The sequence below is a fragment of the Sarcophilus harrisii genome, chromosome 6, assembly GCF_902635505.1.
Source record: "Sarcophilus harrisii chromosome 6, mSarHar1.11, whole genome shotgun sequence".
NCBI classification, from domain to species: domain Eukaryota; kingdom Metazoa; phylum Chordata; class Mammalia; order Dasyuromorphia; family Dasyuridae; genus Sarcophilus; species Sarcophilus harrisii.
Window position 1 is genome coordinate 229,407,723 of NC_045431.1, and position 15,987 is coordinate 229,423,709.

At 44.5% G+C, this 15,987-nt stretch overlaps 1 protein-coding gene across 1 annotated transcript in view; it reads left to right on the forward strand.

Annotated features, from left to right (window-relative positions):
- HSD17B12 (hydroxysteroid 17-beta dehydrogenase 12) overlaps positions 1–15,987 on the forward strand; it is a 129,287-nt gene that overhangs the window by 105,576 nt on the left and 7,724 nt on the right. The window contains exons 8-9 of the mRNA XM_031942593.1: positions 9,590–9,671; positions 12,843–12,908. Coding sequence (XP_031798453.1) covers positions 9,590–9,671; positions 12,843–12,908 — 148 coding nt within the window. The remainder of the gene's footprint in view (positions 1–9,589; positions 9,672–12,842; positions 12,909–15,987) is intronic.

The following is a 15,987-nucleotide window of genomic DNA, read 5'->3' on the forward strand; positions in this document are numbered from 1 at the left end:
TTGTGAAGGACACTTCTCTTAGTTTGAGCCCTCATTGATCCTTCTGGTCTTCCAGGGCTGTATGTTGCCTCAGTTGCTGGGCCAAGGAATCATGGACTAGATACCCCTGTGATAGGTCCCTTATAGCTTTAAGTCAATGATGCCGTTAGTGTGGGGGATGCTTCGCTGCAGGAATGTCTCTGAGGTTGTATTTTGCTGTACTAAAGCTAGTCAAATAATACCAAAGGATCTTAAGTTCTTGAATCTTATGTTCTTTCAAGTCCATCTATGACAAAAGAAATGATCTACAGTAGAGTTTGGTTTTAAAAATCCTTTTGGCTCCATTTGCAGCAAAGAAACCTTTTATGGAAATTCCCAGAAAAGATTTTGTTGAGATGACACACTTAGTTTCTAGGCCAGTTATTAATTAATAACCTCAAAGTTCCTTTTTTAGTAATAATAACACCCATAATTTTGCTCTCCCCAATTGTTAAATGGTTTCTTGTCTTTTAGAGATGTTGAGGATTCATTTCTTAATTCTCTGAAAAGTGTTACATGCTCCTTCAGGACAGATTCTGCTTCAGTTATAGCTCCACGGCTTAGCATAGTACTTGCATCAAATAGGCATTTAATAAATGCTTGTTGAAGTGAAATACATTTTTTGACCTATGTATGGGACAGTGACTCTTTACCCAAATTAAAATCAGAGACTTTCAAGGTAAAAAGCAAACAACAACAGCAACAAAAAAGGATTTATTACAAGGGCAACTCCTAACAGACAAGGTGTCAGTAGAGGAGTGCAAAGTACAAACTGCAAAACACAAGATTATATGGACCAGAAGCCCTTTTCTTCTCCATCCTCTCCTAACCTTTTCTCCCATCGTCAGGGGGAGTCCAAGTTTGAATTCTAAATGTGGAAATCTATCCCAGAAATAAAAGAATACTAATAAATAACAAACTCTTATTTCAAATTTCCCTAGAGAACTGCTATACAAGCAGATATTCTTGGATGTAAAATTCTGTTACCTGAATTCCTAAAATCATCATTGCCTTTAAAAGAAGAACTTTAATTCTAATTAAGAAGTGGGGGCGGGGGGGGGGGCGGGAAGGAGGGGTAATGTTCGGCCAAGACAATCATCTGCAGCTTTTTAGCTATAGATTAACTTGTTATTTGCAAAGTCTCAAGTCACTTTTAGGGCATAATTCAAGGCCCACATTCCCATGAGAAGTCTTCACTCAGTTTAGCCCATTCAACCTACAGGGGCCTTCTTGGTGTAATTACCTGTTTTGGGCCAGCTTTCTGTTTTTAATTCCACTAGCATTTTTTTCCACTTTGTATGGGGGAACATTAGAGACTATAACATTACCATTTAAATGCAGGGATTCCATTGTCATTGATGGAAAAAACAATTATGAGAAAAGAAATAGTGTCTGCCCTCAAAGAGCTTCTAATTGAGTAGGGGTGGTGAGATATGCACATAGATCACTGTTACACAAGCTAAAAAATGATTTGTTATGAACAGGAATGGCCATCAGGTTAGCCTGAGTCTAAAGAGAAAGAATCCAGAAGTATTGGGTGGAAATAGCGGAGAATCTTTCATCTCAGTAGATGGAAAACAGTGTAGCAATTAGAGCTGTCCAGATGTGGAAGGTGCTTTCTTGGGTGGCGAGTATTCCTTTCCTACCTTTTCCCACAAGAGGTCTTCGAGCAGAGGCAGGGGTAGACACTTTCTGAGGGTCTGATAACAAATGTTTTGTTCACGTTTGAGCTGAATGTGATTGACTCTGAGATCCTTCTTGGGGCAGACTTTCTGTGGTTTTTGACTCGGAAGATTTCATGGAAGAAGTTTCCCTTGCACTAGGCCTTAAGGATAAATTGTCAAAGAGGAGGGGAAGTTTGTAAGTGAGAGAATGAATATTACAGTGAGAGGTGGACCTATTCTAATGAGATATTAGAGGGGGATATAACTTTGGTTCTATCCTTTAATTCTGAATTGTCTAACTCTGGCATTCTAATCAAAGAATTTATCCTTCCCCAAACCTGTGTAGAGCTCCATGGGTTTCCCCACTTGGGTGGAGTTTGACAAGATCGAGGGGAAAACTGATTCATCTCATTAACAATAACGTCCTTCAGAATAACGATTATTAATGTGAGAGAGAAATAATCATTTCTCTTAGTACTCCCAACAATCAATGAGGTTGTAGAGAGATGATGAACTTAAAATGATAAATTTTAGATGGCTTTGTGGGAAAATAGGGATTATAGTGGTAGCGGCAAGAAGAGCCTATGTGTTGCTAGCCTGATGGATGGTTTGTGCATAGACACGAAGAAGAGATGGGATTTAATGTGTGAAGAAGAGCAAGAAGGTCTTTGTGGCTGGCGCTGGGGGCAGCAGTTCATCTGGCTTTAGTGGACTGCAACCTGAGGAGGTGGAGCAACTAGAAAGGCTGGCGTGGTAGGGCAGATTTTGTGGTCATGTCCAATTCTTTGTGGCCCCATTGGGGATATTATCTTGGCAAAGATACAGGAGAGGTTCCTTCTCCCTTTTATGCACAGATGAGAAAACTGAGACAGGGTTGAGTGCTCTGCCTAGGGTCACCCGGCTGGGAAGTGTCTGAGGCCAAAGCTGTGCTCGGGTATTCCCGGCTCTGGGCCTGGCACTCTAACCACTGGGCCATGTGGCTGCCCCCCAAAAGCTGAGCAGAAAGTGTCATCCAGAATTGGTCTCCATGGGAGCTTTTCCCAATCTCTTCCTTCTCCCTTCCCTCCTATTTAATAGTAAAACCGTTCCTTGTGAGCCTCTCCCGTTCTCCTTATTTCAAGGTCCCTCTGCGTCATTTCCTATTCTCCTCTGCTTTTCTCATCTCTGGCAGAGGACGGCCCTTCTGCATGTGTGCTTGAGCCCTGCTGCCTGTCTTCATCCGCAGGATCCATGCTGCGGATCATCACCTTTCCTTTCCCTTGAGTTTGCCTACTGCCTGCAAACATGCTCCGAGTTTTCCTGAAGAAGCCTTCCCTAGATCTTGTTATTTTACTCAGCAAAGTTTACAGAGCAAGTTTACAGGGAGTTTGATCACAGTGGGATCAGCAGCCAAATGGCTGATAATATTGGGCACTGCATAAAACCCAACAAGATGAGCATGGCGTCCATAAGCTCTGGCTTTCTGCTCTGTGTCTGCCCTCTCTCTCCCCCTTTCTCAGCTGTGCTCTCCAAGGAGCCCCCACTCACTGAGTGCTTCCTCTCACTTCTCATTCTGCTGACTTACCAGCTCTTTCTGTCTCTTTTTGGTGAAGCTTTCAGAGTCACACAGTCGGGTGTATGAGCCTGCATTTGAACTCGGGGCCTCCTGCCCGCAGGCTACGGCCCTGCCCAGCTACCTTCCTTATCCATAACTCTGTCGTGCCCGAGGCCTTTTCCCAGAGGTCCTCCCTCTTGGCCCATGGGCTGCCCACGCTGTTGCTCAGCCTCTGGCCTGGCCTGCCATGACTCTCTGGTTTCTCCCTCCTAGGTGTCTTCTCGATGGCTCAGTCCCTACATGGGCGTGCTCCCTGGGGCTCCGCCTGGCCCTCTTCTCTTTACATCCTCGCTTGGTACTTTCCTCAGCACCAGGGGTCCAGCCAATATATCTAGGAACATGACTCTCAGCTCTCTGTTTAACGCCAGTCGCTCCCCTGAGCTTCAGTCCCACATCACTAGTTGGTTCCTGGACATTTCTAACTTAATGTCCCCGAGATGTCTCAATCTCAACATGTTTAAGACTGAACCGTTATCTTTCCTTCTAAATCTTTCCCACTTCCTGTTTTTTCCAGAGACATAATTGAGGCATTTCATTTCTGCTTCCCCAGTCTCCTAATGGGACTCCCTGCCTCCAGTCTGCCCCCATTTCAGTCGGCCTCTGCTGTCCCAGCGCTTTTCTGTGAGCAGTCACCCTTCTGTCCATCTCCCTTTGGTGGCTTCTTGTCACTTTGGGATCAAATATACTTTCTTCTGTTTAGTTTCAGAGTGCTCCACACCCTGGCCCCCAGCCCTGACAGCCTCAGGAGACGGTCTCCCTGCCCCCTGTTATGTGGGGTCCACCTGAGCCATCTTTTCTCTGTCCCATTCCCTTGTCTCCGGGGCTTGCTCCGATCATTTCCCATGTTGGACATACGCTTGCTCCTTAGCTCCCATTCACAGGCTTCCTCTAAAATGCAGCTGGAGCATCACCTTCTGCTGCAGCCTTTCCTGATCTCAGTACTGGGCCCCCTCACCTCAGGCTTCACCTTGGTCTGTGATTTATGAACTTTACATTTCTGCCCATCCTTCCCTCATCCGTCAGGGAGCATCGCTCCTGACCTCCCTCGTTAGAATGTAAACTCGTAAACACGTGCTGGTGCATCCTGCCAGCCCCTATCCGTATCCCAGCCCCCGCTATAGCTTTGCACCAGGCTTGAGAGGAGTCAGAGGGTTTTTGATTGTACGAGACATGACAGATGAGGTCATCCAGCCTCCTTAGTCTTAGTGAGGAGGCTGAGGCTCAGGTAGGTGAGAGAGGGAGCCTCGTTCTCCTGAGCCTGGTCCATGCTCTGCCCCCCACTTCTCTGATGATGCAGCAAAGAACAGAATCCTGGGCCCCTCAGAGACATGTAATAAAAGCACTCTGTGCCAGTGAGCTCTGGCTTTAGCACAAAGGCCCCCATGCCTTTCCAATGCCATTTCAGCTTTTCTATAAGAGTATTTTAGAGGTAGCAGGATGTCACTGTTCTATGGGAAACACTGTGGAGTTGTGGTTGTTCCCCAGTAAGGGCAATCTGATCAATAAGGTCTGTTGTTCCCTTACATGACATCGAATGGCTAATTGTGGAGTCACGTATGAATGGGTTGGGGGAAGCGTGAATGTAGCGAACGCTTGATTGCAGACTGCTATCATGAATCCAGAAAAGTCTCACCTTCTCTTTCCAAGCCCCAGGAGAACGGAGCTTTTTTCTCATTTAGTTCTGGGTGGATGTTAAGCTTGACTTTTTTCCCCCCTGCTTGATATAGTGCATTCATGAGTCTGCCACTGCCATGGAAACCACCTTGATGTCACAGAATCTGTTTAGGTGGGGCAGTGGAACTAGCAATGCAAGTAAAGGAGAAAAAAAGCCTTCTATTTGCACGGCAGTCCTGTTGTCACGAGCTGCGCCCCTGTGCTTACATGCGTCTGCTAGTAATAAGCAAAGCTATGGAGTTCGGTGATAGCCATGCAGAATTTGTGGTAACCCAGGCAGGGCTTAGCTTGGCCCGTTACCTTGCAGCACAAGAAGGGAGAGGTGGAGAGCAGATTAGAAGAAACAGTGGTGCCTCCTGTAATGTGGCCCGAACTAGAACTTTTCCATGTAACCCCAACTCTCAGAGCATCCCATGATTAGCCCTGAATAAACTCACAATTTCCCAAGACTGAAAAGGACAAGTCATCTAGAACTCAGCTTGGCACAGGGTAGAGAGCCCAACAGCCAGAAGAGATTCTTGCCTCCCTGAGCCTTAGTTTTCTTATCTGTAAAATGGGGTAATACCTGTAGCCCTTACATTATGAGTTATTGTGAGAATTCAGTGAGACACTCTGTGTGAAATTCTTAGCTTCATAAAGAGTATTAGACCTAAGTAATCAAATAGTATAAAGCTAAAGAATAGATTTTTGCACAGAGTTCAGAGGAAGCAGACTGTAAGAGAAAATTCAGTGGGTTTGGAGCCCAGTGAATTGGATTCACATTTAGCTTTGCCTGGGCACTCACCAGCTGAATGGCAAATGAGTTCATTTCTCTGGACCTTAGTTTTCTCATATGTAAAATGAACAGATGGCAGGAGAGGAATTCTAAGGTCCCTTCCCATGCTAAAGCCTATGTTCCTGCATGAGAAAATGTTTAGAGAAGGAGCTATTCATAGAACAAGGCAGCCATTTTGAATCACAAGTATCCAGTAAATACAAAAGTTGTTGCTATTGTTTAAAAAAAAAAAAAAAAGTCAAATGAAGAAACAAATGAGTATCATGTTGGAAGGGTCAGCCTCCGGAAACTTCATGGCTTAGGAAAGGGAAATTATCTGCCAAAAGAATATCTTTTTAAAAAGGGCCTGGCTGTTAATTCTGTCATTCAGTCTTCCTGAACAATATATATGCATCCAATAGTGTACCTGGGTACCGATTTCTTTTTTAAACTAAGTAACTAGTGTGCATTTACAGCAAAAATCCAGATTCAGAACAAATGCAGTCAAAATGAAATTCTGACTCACCTTCTGACCTTGCTTTTTGAGCTTCTCAGATTGCTAGATTTGCCCCCTATTGTGTCTTAGTTGAAGCACAATATTACATTGCTTCAATGAATATATTGAGGCCCATCACATAAGGCTTAAAGTCGCTGACATTGGAGTTAGGAAGGACCTTAAAGGTTGCTCTGCATGGGGAGTTTTACTTATAATTGGTCTCTTTGTAATCTCATGTATTTCTCTCTTAGATATTTAAAACATATGCTTCTGAAAGGGTTTCCATTAGTCTCACCAGACTACCATTAGGGCCTATGACACACAGAGAGTAAGAGCTTCAGCTCTAGAGCTCATTTTCAAAAGGAGGAAGCTACGGCAAGATTTAGTGCCAGGCGGAAGTCCAGCGGTAAGTCAGAGGCCTGGCAGGCGTAGAGGGCAGGCCTCCAGCCTCTTGGCAGCAGGGTAGCCCTGTGGAGCTGAGTGCGGAGACATTGAGTTGTTCTGCCAACAAGTGAGACCCCTGATGGGCACTCTGGCCATATGGAATTGGCTCTTTGATGTCTGCCGCCACAAAGCAAGGAAAGTGCATTCACGTGTTCTAAGAGCATTTACAAGCCTTCCCCCAGGTCCTCCTGACCTTCCCCATCGTGGTGTGGCTGGGTTCTGGGTTCTAAAGGTTTAAACAGCAGAGAGAGGCCTCTGGCAGACCCTGCCAGTCTCCTCTCCAGGAGGCTTTTTAGGTCAGGAACATTAAAAACAATAAAAAGGCATGTTGGCTTTTTTGTGTATTTGGAGGCAAGAATTGTACCACAGAAGGAATAGAACTGTAGTTGGGGGTGGATAGAATGATTATAGCATAGGAGAGCAAGAAGGCTGAACTACTCAACTCTTACTTTGCTTATTTTCTCTTCCAAGGACAGTGATCTTTAGATAGGGAAAGATAGAATAAATATGGTCCGCAGAGAATGAAAACCTGGGATCAGGAAAGCTAGGTCAGCTTCTAGCTGCTCCCACAGAGTTCTCATAAGTCACCAAGCTTGGACAAGCATCCTAGAGTATGAAAGAACAGGCAGATGGCATTGTGGAGCCACTTTGATTAACCTTTGAAAATTCTTAGGGATTGAGAGAGGGCCTACAGGCTTGAGGAAGGGCCATTGTTATCTCTAGTTTTGAAAAAAACAAAGTATAGAATACTGAGCTTGACTTCTGTTCCTAGAAAAATTCATAAAATGGAATTTTAATAGGGATAATCATGAAGCTGAACTGAAAGAAACTATAAGAAGGCTAGAGAGCAAGGAATTCATTTGGAAAAGATCTGGCTCTTTTAGTGAACTGCAAATCCAGTATGAGTCAGCTGTGTAATATGGCAACAGAAAGCCAATTCTGTCAGGAACTGTTAATTAAAGCAGAGCAAACAGGACCCGATGGATAAAAATCATGTCATGGTTACTCTGATCAGACCCATCTCCAGACTGTTACCATATATGATAGAATTGTCCAAAGCAGCTTGGAGCTAGATGGTGGAAGACCTCCCTCTTTGCTGACACAAGCCTACAATTTTGTTTTGTTTTATTAAAGCTTTTTATTTTCAAAACACACATATGGATAATTTGCAAACCTTGTGTCCCCAATTTTTCCCCTTTCTTACCCCTACCCTCTCCTTTAGAAAGCAAGTAATTCAATGTATGTTTAACTTGTGCAATTCTTCTATACATAATTCCACATTTATTGTGCTGCACAAGAAATGTCAGATCAGAAAGGAAAAAAAATGAGAAAGAAAACAAAAAAGCAAGCAAACAACAACAAAGAGTGAAAACACTATGTTGTGTCCACAATCAGTCCCCACAGTCCCCTTTCTGGGTGCAGATGGCTCTCTCCATCACAAGACCATTAGAACCGGCCTGAATCACCTCACTATGGAGAAGAGCCACATTCATGTGATGCTTTTGAACAGTGGAATGAGTAGCATGATCCTGTGTCCTGGAAGACCCTCCCCTTGGCAGCCTGTAGAATGAAGCGATGGGCTTCCAGGCTTTCTGTTAGTCTGCTGCTAAGATAAGATTGATGGCGACCTGAGCTAAAGGGCAGCAGCAGTAGGAGTCATGATGAGTGAAAGATGGCCACAAGGCGTGGAGTAGAGGATTGTGAATAGGTCTTGGTGACTGAATTGGTGTATATAAAGAAGGAGAGCAAAGATTCAAGGTTACGAACATGGAGATTGATGATGCCATTGACAAAAATGGGGAAGTCAGGAGAGGAGCAGGATTTCAGAGTCAATAAGTTCCATTTTACACGTGTTGATCCTCAGGTCCTCAAGCTCAGGGACCATATGGTATTTCTGTCTCCCAGATTGTTGTACAGTGTCCTGAACATAACTGATACTTAGTTAAGCATTTTTGAATTTCTAATTAAGTCCTAAAATAAATAGTAGAGACAAATACTACAGGAGTTCCCAGAAAAGAAAGACCTAAAATGAATAGAAAAGGCCTAATGGAAGAAGTAGATCATCCTGGAGTCTTAGTCATGATATTCCTTTTTGTTTGGGGGGTTGCAGTGCTGATAATTCCTCCATGGAGGGAGACCCTTAATTATCTTGGATTGTATTTTGGATTTCAGATGGGATAGAAATTGAAAATTAATGCAGCTGACTCTCTATGAAATGGATCCTGTCAATGGAGAGTTGAGCTTCTCCAAATAACCCAGTGTATCCTAGACCAGGGCTTCTTAAATTTTTTCCTATTTGTGACCCCTTTTCACCTGAGAAATTTTTACACGACTCTGTCTTGAATCTGGGCCAAGGTGTTTCTGGCAGCATGTGCAGTGCCAAGTGCACATGTTGCATGTTTAAAACCAAGACTTCAGTGAAGTTGTAGGCTACGACATGGGTGAGTGCTGCCAGAAACACCCTGGATTTGTTAAGCATTTGATTTTGAATTAATTTTTGGTCATTGTGTAGAGAAGTCTTTTACTGTTGCCAGGTTTTTGTGATTTGCGTATGCAAGTGTGCGTGCACATGCGCGCGTGTGCACACACACACACACTTTGTTATGAGATCCCATTTGGGGTCGCAACCCACTGTTTAATTGAGCAACTTTGTCCTAGATAATGCTGCATTGGTAATTGTAAGTCAATTTAAATCTGGATTTAAGTAAATAGTTATGAAATGAAGTGTCAAATCAATGTATTTCTGTTGTCAATATTTAAGAAACAGCCATGTATGTGCTCCAGACTGCCTGAAGCTCTTGGAGTCTTAGCCTTCTCCTCATATATGTCTAGACCACATTGTACTACATAGTTTGCAGAGTTGTTCTGGGAGAGGAAGTTGGTAAATATACATAGAAATGTGGATGATTGTCATTTTTCTTACATATTCTGTCTTCTCCTTTTAGATCTAAAGGTGCGATTTTGAACATCTCATCTGCCAGTGGCATGTATCCCGTTCCACTGCTGTCTGTTTACTCAGCGACCAAGGTACAGTTATTTGGAAAAAAGTGATTAGAATAGATTAAGTTAGAAATGCTATAAATTTGCATTTCCGGTAGTTTCCTTCTTGGAAAGCTAGCAGAGCGGATAAATTGTTAGATTCTAGTTCAGGAAGAACTTCTGACACTTGCCTAAGCAAATTAATATCTATAGGTTTCAAGAAGATTCAAAGGATTTATCTACTGAATTATAGATTAATTGTGATTATTATATAAGTTCCCACACTAATGAACTTGTTTCTCCTTTGTGTGCTTATTTTTGTCAATTTCAAAATGGGCTAGAAAGAAAACCCAGATTGTCAGATTGTCTCTTGCCCCATTTGGCGAGGAGAGAACACTCATCTACTTTGCCTATGGAACCTTAGAGTTGATCTAACCCAGTTTGGCATTTCCCATATGTGAAAATATGAGTTTTCATTTCTTAAGGGAACAGTTATATCTAGATATTACCCTAAGATCAGGAACAGTTGAACTCTAAATGTGTTGTAAACCATTAGCATTCCCTTTAAAACCATTTTCAGAACCTTGCTTATATTGTTTCCTCATTTATTGGAGAGCTAATTACCTAGAGTCTAACTTTGGGGTCATTGCTGCTATGAATGAGTCAACTCTGCTCCAGTTGTCCATGGCTGCTGTGAGACTGGAGTTCTTGGAATCAAGCACATGACATCATCTTTCACATAGACCTATGAACTTTAATCAGGGCTCCTTTAACCCTGATCAACTACCTTCTAAGTGTGGACCAGTGATCAGTTTGGAGCAGAAGCTAAGGAGGTTGGGTCAATCAGCATAAATCCATCTCTACAATGAGAGTGGAGTCATACTCTCAGGATGTCATCTCATATACAAAAGGCAACTCGGGGGTCAACAAACCTATTTCAGGAGCAAAGAAGGGAAATGATCAGTGCAAGTGAATCTAATCTGCAAATATACAATGAAACCAGTGCATGGAAGAGACTTAAAAAGCCATTTTTTAAAGGGGAGAATTTAATATTTAGTCTAGTTTTCCTTTTAAAATAATGGGCAATTAATTCTTTTTCTAAATTTGTCTCTAGAAATAAGAAAATGGACACTTATTCTTATTAATTATTTTGAAATTTATTTTCACAGCATTTTATTAAAAGAGAAAGCAATATTCTTATTAGGTTTATTTTTTATTCTGACAAATTGGAAAAACTTGGGGAGTGTGGCCTGTGATAAGAGCACCCAATAGGAGAATCATGGAAAATGACCTTGATGGCTCCTATTCAGCAATAAAGGCTGCTTAGAATTTAGTTTTGTCCTGAAATTTATTAATGACATCTCAGACATGTTAACAAGATATACTCTTAATTAAAGAAAGGTAATGCTTCTTATAATTGGATAAGAAAAGTGCAGGCATTTGTGGTTTCCCATTTGAATAGCTCCATTTTTTACTATTTCATTATGGAGGCATTATGTGTATAATGCCTCCATATTGAAAGTATTATGTGTATAATACTTGTGAAAAACAACAAGATCCCAAATCCACAGAAACATCAGCAGTTTTATTGTGGGTAAGGGCCAGATAATTCAGTAAGTCAGGCAGGGCTTGTGGAAAGACCTCTGGCCTGAGGGTAAGAAGTACTGGGGCTACTCTTAGAGAAGTAGTTTAGCATCTTGGAGCCTCTGTTCCTCATTGTGACATGTGCCCAGTGAGCTCTACAAGTGGGACTGGTGCCATTCCTACAGGACACAGCCTTCCTCCTTGAGTTCCTTGGTGTTCGGGTGCGAGGCCTGGGGTCTCAGTATCCCTGCGCTGCCAAGCTGAGAGTGTGGGTGACCCTGCATGGCCCATCCTCACTGCAGGGGCACAGCCAAAGCGCGTGTCCTGCCACTGTTAGGTTATTCCAGCATCTTCACACAAGACTGAGACGGGGAATGAGCTGGGAGATTTCTTAGAGAAGCTTTGGGTTTTTTGTGGGGAAAACCTGGGTGACATCATGCTTCCAGTGGCAGGTGCTCATGTAAGGAACTGAAGTGCAGTGTGCCTTGGCAGCATGCAGCAAGGCCTGGCGTTAGTTTGGGAAGGAGAAGAACAAAAATAGTGCCTGCAATAATACGTTTTCCTTGGTTTGTGTCAGCTGCTGGAACCCTGAAAAGACAGCTGTGCTTTTGAGCCAGCTGCCCCTAGCCCTTTGGGCCTGCCTTTGTCCTGGGCTGACACCAACATTCTCAATGAGACGCCCGCCGGTATGTGCTTGTGGCCTCAGCCTGTAGAATGTACCTTGAGCCTTGCAGCCTGCTCTGCTGCATTGGCCAGAATATTGCCAGCTCAGGGCCTTGCCCGGTTGGGCTTGATATCACCTGCATGCCACTGAAGCACAGACGTTCGGATGCTTCCTGTCTGTCCTAGGTGCTTGGGCTGCAGAGGGCGAATGGGTTCTTCTTACATTTCTTTAAGGGGACACCAGGTTTTGGTTTTTTGTTTTGTTTTGTGAAAAGATAGGAAATGTTCTCTTGTCTGCACCTGCTGAGTTCCTTTGATTGTTGATCTCAATGTCCCCTTTCAGCTCTGAGAGCCTGTTTCTCTGTCTCTTAGAGCCTAACTGTGGAAAGGGGCTGTTTTTTTTTTAATAGGAAAAAAATAAAATTTTTCTTTGAAAGCAGTGGAATTTTAAAAATGAACAGACTTGGGACCATTCTGTGCTCCCAAATGACCAAACTGTATGCAGCTAGAAGACGAGACTACTCTGGTTTTTATAACATTTCACATACACCAGCCTTTTTGAACCTTTCAGCTGCTCCTTTAGCTTAGAACATTGATAAGCTAACTGAGGTCCTGTGACATCAGATGCTTTGTCTTGAGGCAGTGGGAGTCAAAAGGCAGTGCCTGACCTCGAGCCCCGAGTACATCCTACATGGGCCCCGATCTGGCTCCTAGGCACTTCTGCCCACGACTCGTGATCATATCAGCAGGATGTCTTTATCAAGGATCACGTTTGTTGATGGCTTTACTGTTAGAAGCCAACTTGTGACTGTACTTGGTACTTTATGAAGTCTCAGTCTTTATCTAAAGTAAAACCAGTGGTGAGGAACCCTCATGTTCCTGGTTGCCAGATTATTTCTTGTTTCCAAGACGACCGATCAGCCGATTGATGTCATCAATGTGTTTTCTTCTTCCCCCTCCCACCCCATGCAGGCTTTTGGAGATTTCTTCTCCCGGTGCCTCCATGCGGAGTACAGGAGCAAGGGCGTCTTTGTGCAGGTGAGTGGAGTTTGTTTCCGTTAAGCATCCCTGTTAATGCGTGGTTGCCACAGCAACTGTGGCTGTCTTGGCAACGCAAGGAAATCACATTTGCAAAGTAAGTGAATGTGACGTTAATGTACCATTAAAGATACAGTTTCCCTTTGGCTTGTGCTAGAAAAATCGTGGCCTCTGAACAGTGTTCCCCAAACTTTTAAGTGGGGTTTCATTCCCGAAGCCAAACCAAAGGCATCATGGAAGTGATTTAAGCAAAATTGGTTCAGGCTCAATTATAGATCAAAGGTTGGCTGTCAGAGGGTTTAAAACTAGAAGGGACTCTTGACTCCATGGAGTCATCTCCTCACTAGAGAGATGAAAGAAAACATCCCAGAAGGAGAAAGTCACTTGCCTAAAGTCCTCCAGGTTAAGTACAAGAGCTCAATTTAAACTCAGCATGAATCTAGTCTACTTTTCTCCTGTACCAGCCTGTTCCCTGAAGACTTCTACCCAAGGGACTTGAACCCTAACCCCTCTGATTGGTGTGCCACAAGGATTATAGGTAGACACAAAAGGAATAAGGAAGGAGTGTTTTTATTTCACCAAAGCCAGATTCCAGGATGACATTTATACCGACCTCCGAACTTATCATCCGTCTGACAACATCCTGTTGAAGCAGCAATGCTCGGGTGACTGTTAATGGCGGTGGGAGTTCACAGAAGTTCTACCAGGGGCCTTTTATTGGTTGTACTCTCAGTCAGTTATTGAGTAGTAGCCAGGGGCACAACCCTCAGCCACCTGTTCTATTTTTGGATAGCTCTAATCATGAGGACATTTTTTCTTACATTGAATGTTTGCAACTTCCCACCCTTTGCTCCTAGTTTTGCTCTTTGGGACCAAGCAGTACGTGCCTTTATTTCTCTGTGTGTGTCTGTCGTTTGGACTTGAAGGTTGCTATCACGTTCCCCGTCGCTGCTTGTGAAAGCTAGTTGCCATTCCTGTGATCCCAGGTTTCCTCTTGAGGCAGCTTGGGAAATCTATTAGATAAACCCCAGACTTTGGCAATTACTGGGCCAGCAGAGTAGGGTGAACCTTCTTGACAGTTCAGAGCCACCCCATCAAGTTTTCAAGTTCATATTTCTCTTTGTTTATATCTTGGATAGAGCAATGCTCCCAAAGGAACATTGGCACTGGCTTGTCCATTAGGGGAGGGGTGTTCTTATCATCTAATCCTAGAGTCAGCCTGTCCCTGGCCTGGTCTAAAATCTCACTCCCTGTGTTGTATGTTCTAGTAGCCCTGGCAGACCCTCCCCTGCAGGCCCTCTCTTCTGCATCCAGTATTTCTACCTGCATGTCCAGGACCTGTAGATAAGCCATTGTTTTCAGAGCTTCCTGGGAGATGCAAGATTTAAAGGATTCCAGAGCCCTGGGTTTGCGCTTCAACACTTACCATTTACTAGTTACAAGACCTCGAGGAAGCTGTGTTACCTCTTAGAACTTCAGCTTCCTCATCTGTTAAGTGGACTAGATGTTCTCCAAGGTCAGCCTTCCAACACTACTGTTCTGTGGTCTGGACTTTTATGTGCCTTTTTACAGTATTCCCTTTCTTCCTTAGTCACCATTGCTTCTTGATGGATGTGTAAATTATTACAAAATTACCAAAGAGTTTGTGTTAGAAGGACTTATAGTTGTTATTCCGTTGCCCTGTCCGTCAGTGTAGTGTGGAAGTGCCTGGTTCCTAACGCCTCCAATGGATCGCAGGGCCATGGTGGTCTGACAAGGCTTCCAGGAGAGTTCCAGAAACCCAGAAGACAAGGAGAGGCTCATCCCTCGCTTGGCCACAGCAGCTCTCAGAAAGCAGGCTGAGTCACAGAGGGAAGTCCGTCCACCCTGATGGCAGGAATACTCATGGCCATAAAGTCATTGATTCCTAAAGTAGCCCCTCGAGCAGCAGGAGGGGATAACCTTTGACAGTCTGCACAAAGGGCCTTCCCCTAATCCACAAGAACTTCCCAAGCATGTGCAAGGCCTTGGGCACACAAGGACAGGCAGAAACACCAAATCTGCCCTCAAGGAACTTGTGTTCAAAGGAGGGAACCAGCACACCAGCACATCATTAGACAGAAGGGAAGGCTTTAATAAGCTCTCTCATTCAGTTCCCACCTTGGAAGTTTTGTTTGGCCTGGCTATTGGTCCCCAGCTCACTGATGTACTTCCCAAAATGTGGCACCTGAAGATGAGCCACAATATTCCTGATCTGGGCTGCCTTGGCAAATTGGAGAGATTACAGCACAAGCAAACTCTGCGGAGAAGGGGCCTGCCTTGTCCCCAAGACAAGCTGCCGGCCATCTGCCCCCCATTGGGGCAGACAGGGAAACCTGGCTGAGGGAGAGGCAGGAAGCTGCATGTGCCATTGACCTCAGACTGTTTCCATCACTGTGACCATTGGCTCCTCTGAGACTTAGGCCCCAGAGCCTTGAGAATCGAGCTGCCCCTCTCCCAACCCCACCAGCCCTGTCCCTGCCCACTGCAGGCACCGGCTTTCTGCCCCCAAAGGGCACGAGAGCACTAAAGTCTTCGGGCTCTCAATACTCTGCTAGACAACAGAGCCTGCTTTCTTGTCCAGCCCTCCCAGCCTCCATCCAAGGAAATGACTCTTGGGAAGCGTAACCTAGCAACTGCCTCTGCAGGTGCCGCAGCTGTGAAAGATGGGGGAAGGGACATTCTCACCACAAAGTCCTTGACACCGTCAGATGGCTTAACATTGGAGTCTCCTAGTGGTTTTATCAGTGGACATGACCTTAAGAGAAGACACTTCGCCATCCACTCTGCCCCTGTGCCTTCAGGACCCTTGAGTCTTCCCATCTGCCTCACTGCTGTAACCTTCTCTCTTACCCCCTCCCCCCCCCCCACCGGAGAATGAACCCCAAGTAGGAAAGCTGCCCCGGAGCAGGGGTTCCCCTCCCCAGAGCTTAGCACGGGCCTTCGCACCCTCAGCCTTTAGCGAGGGGCCTCTGCATTCACACGGGCTCTGAGGGCCAGCTCATTGCCTGCATTCTCACCCCCGAGCTAGTATCATATTTAGGGAATATTCTTGCCCTCC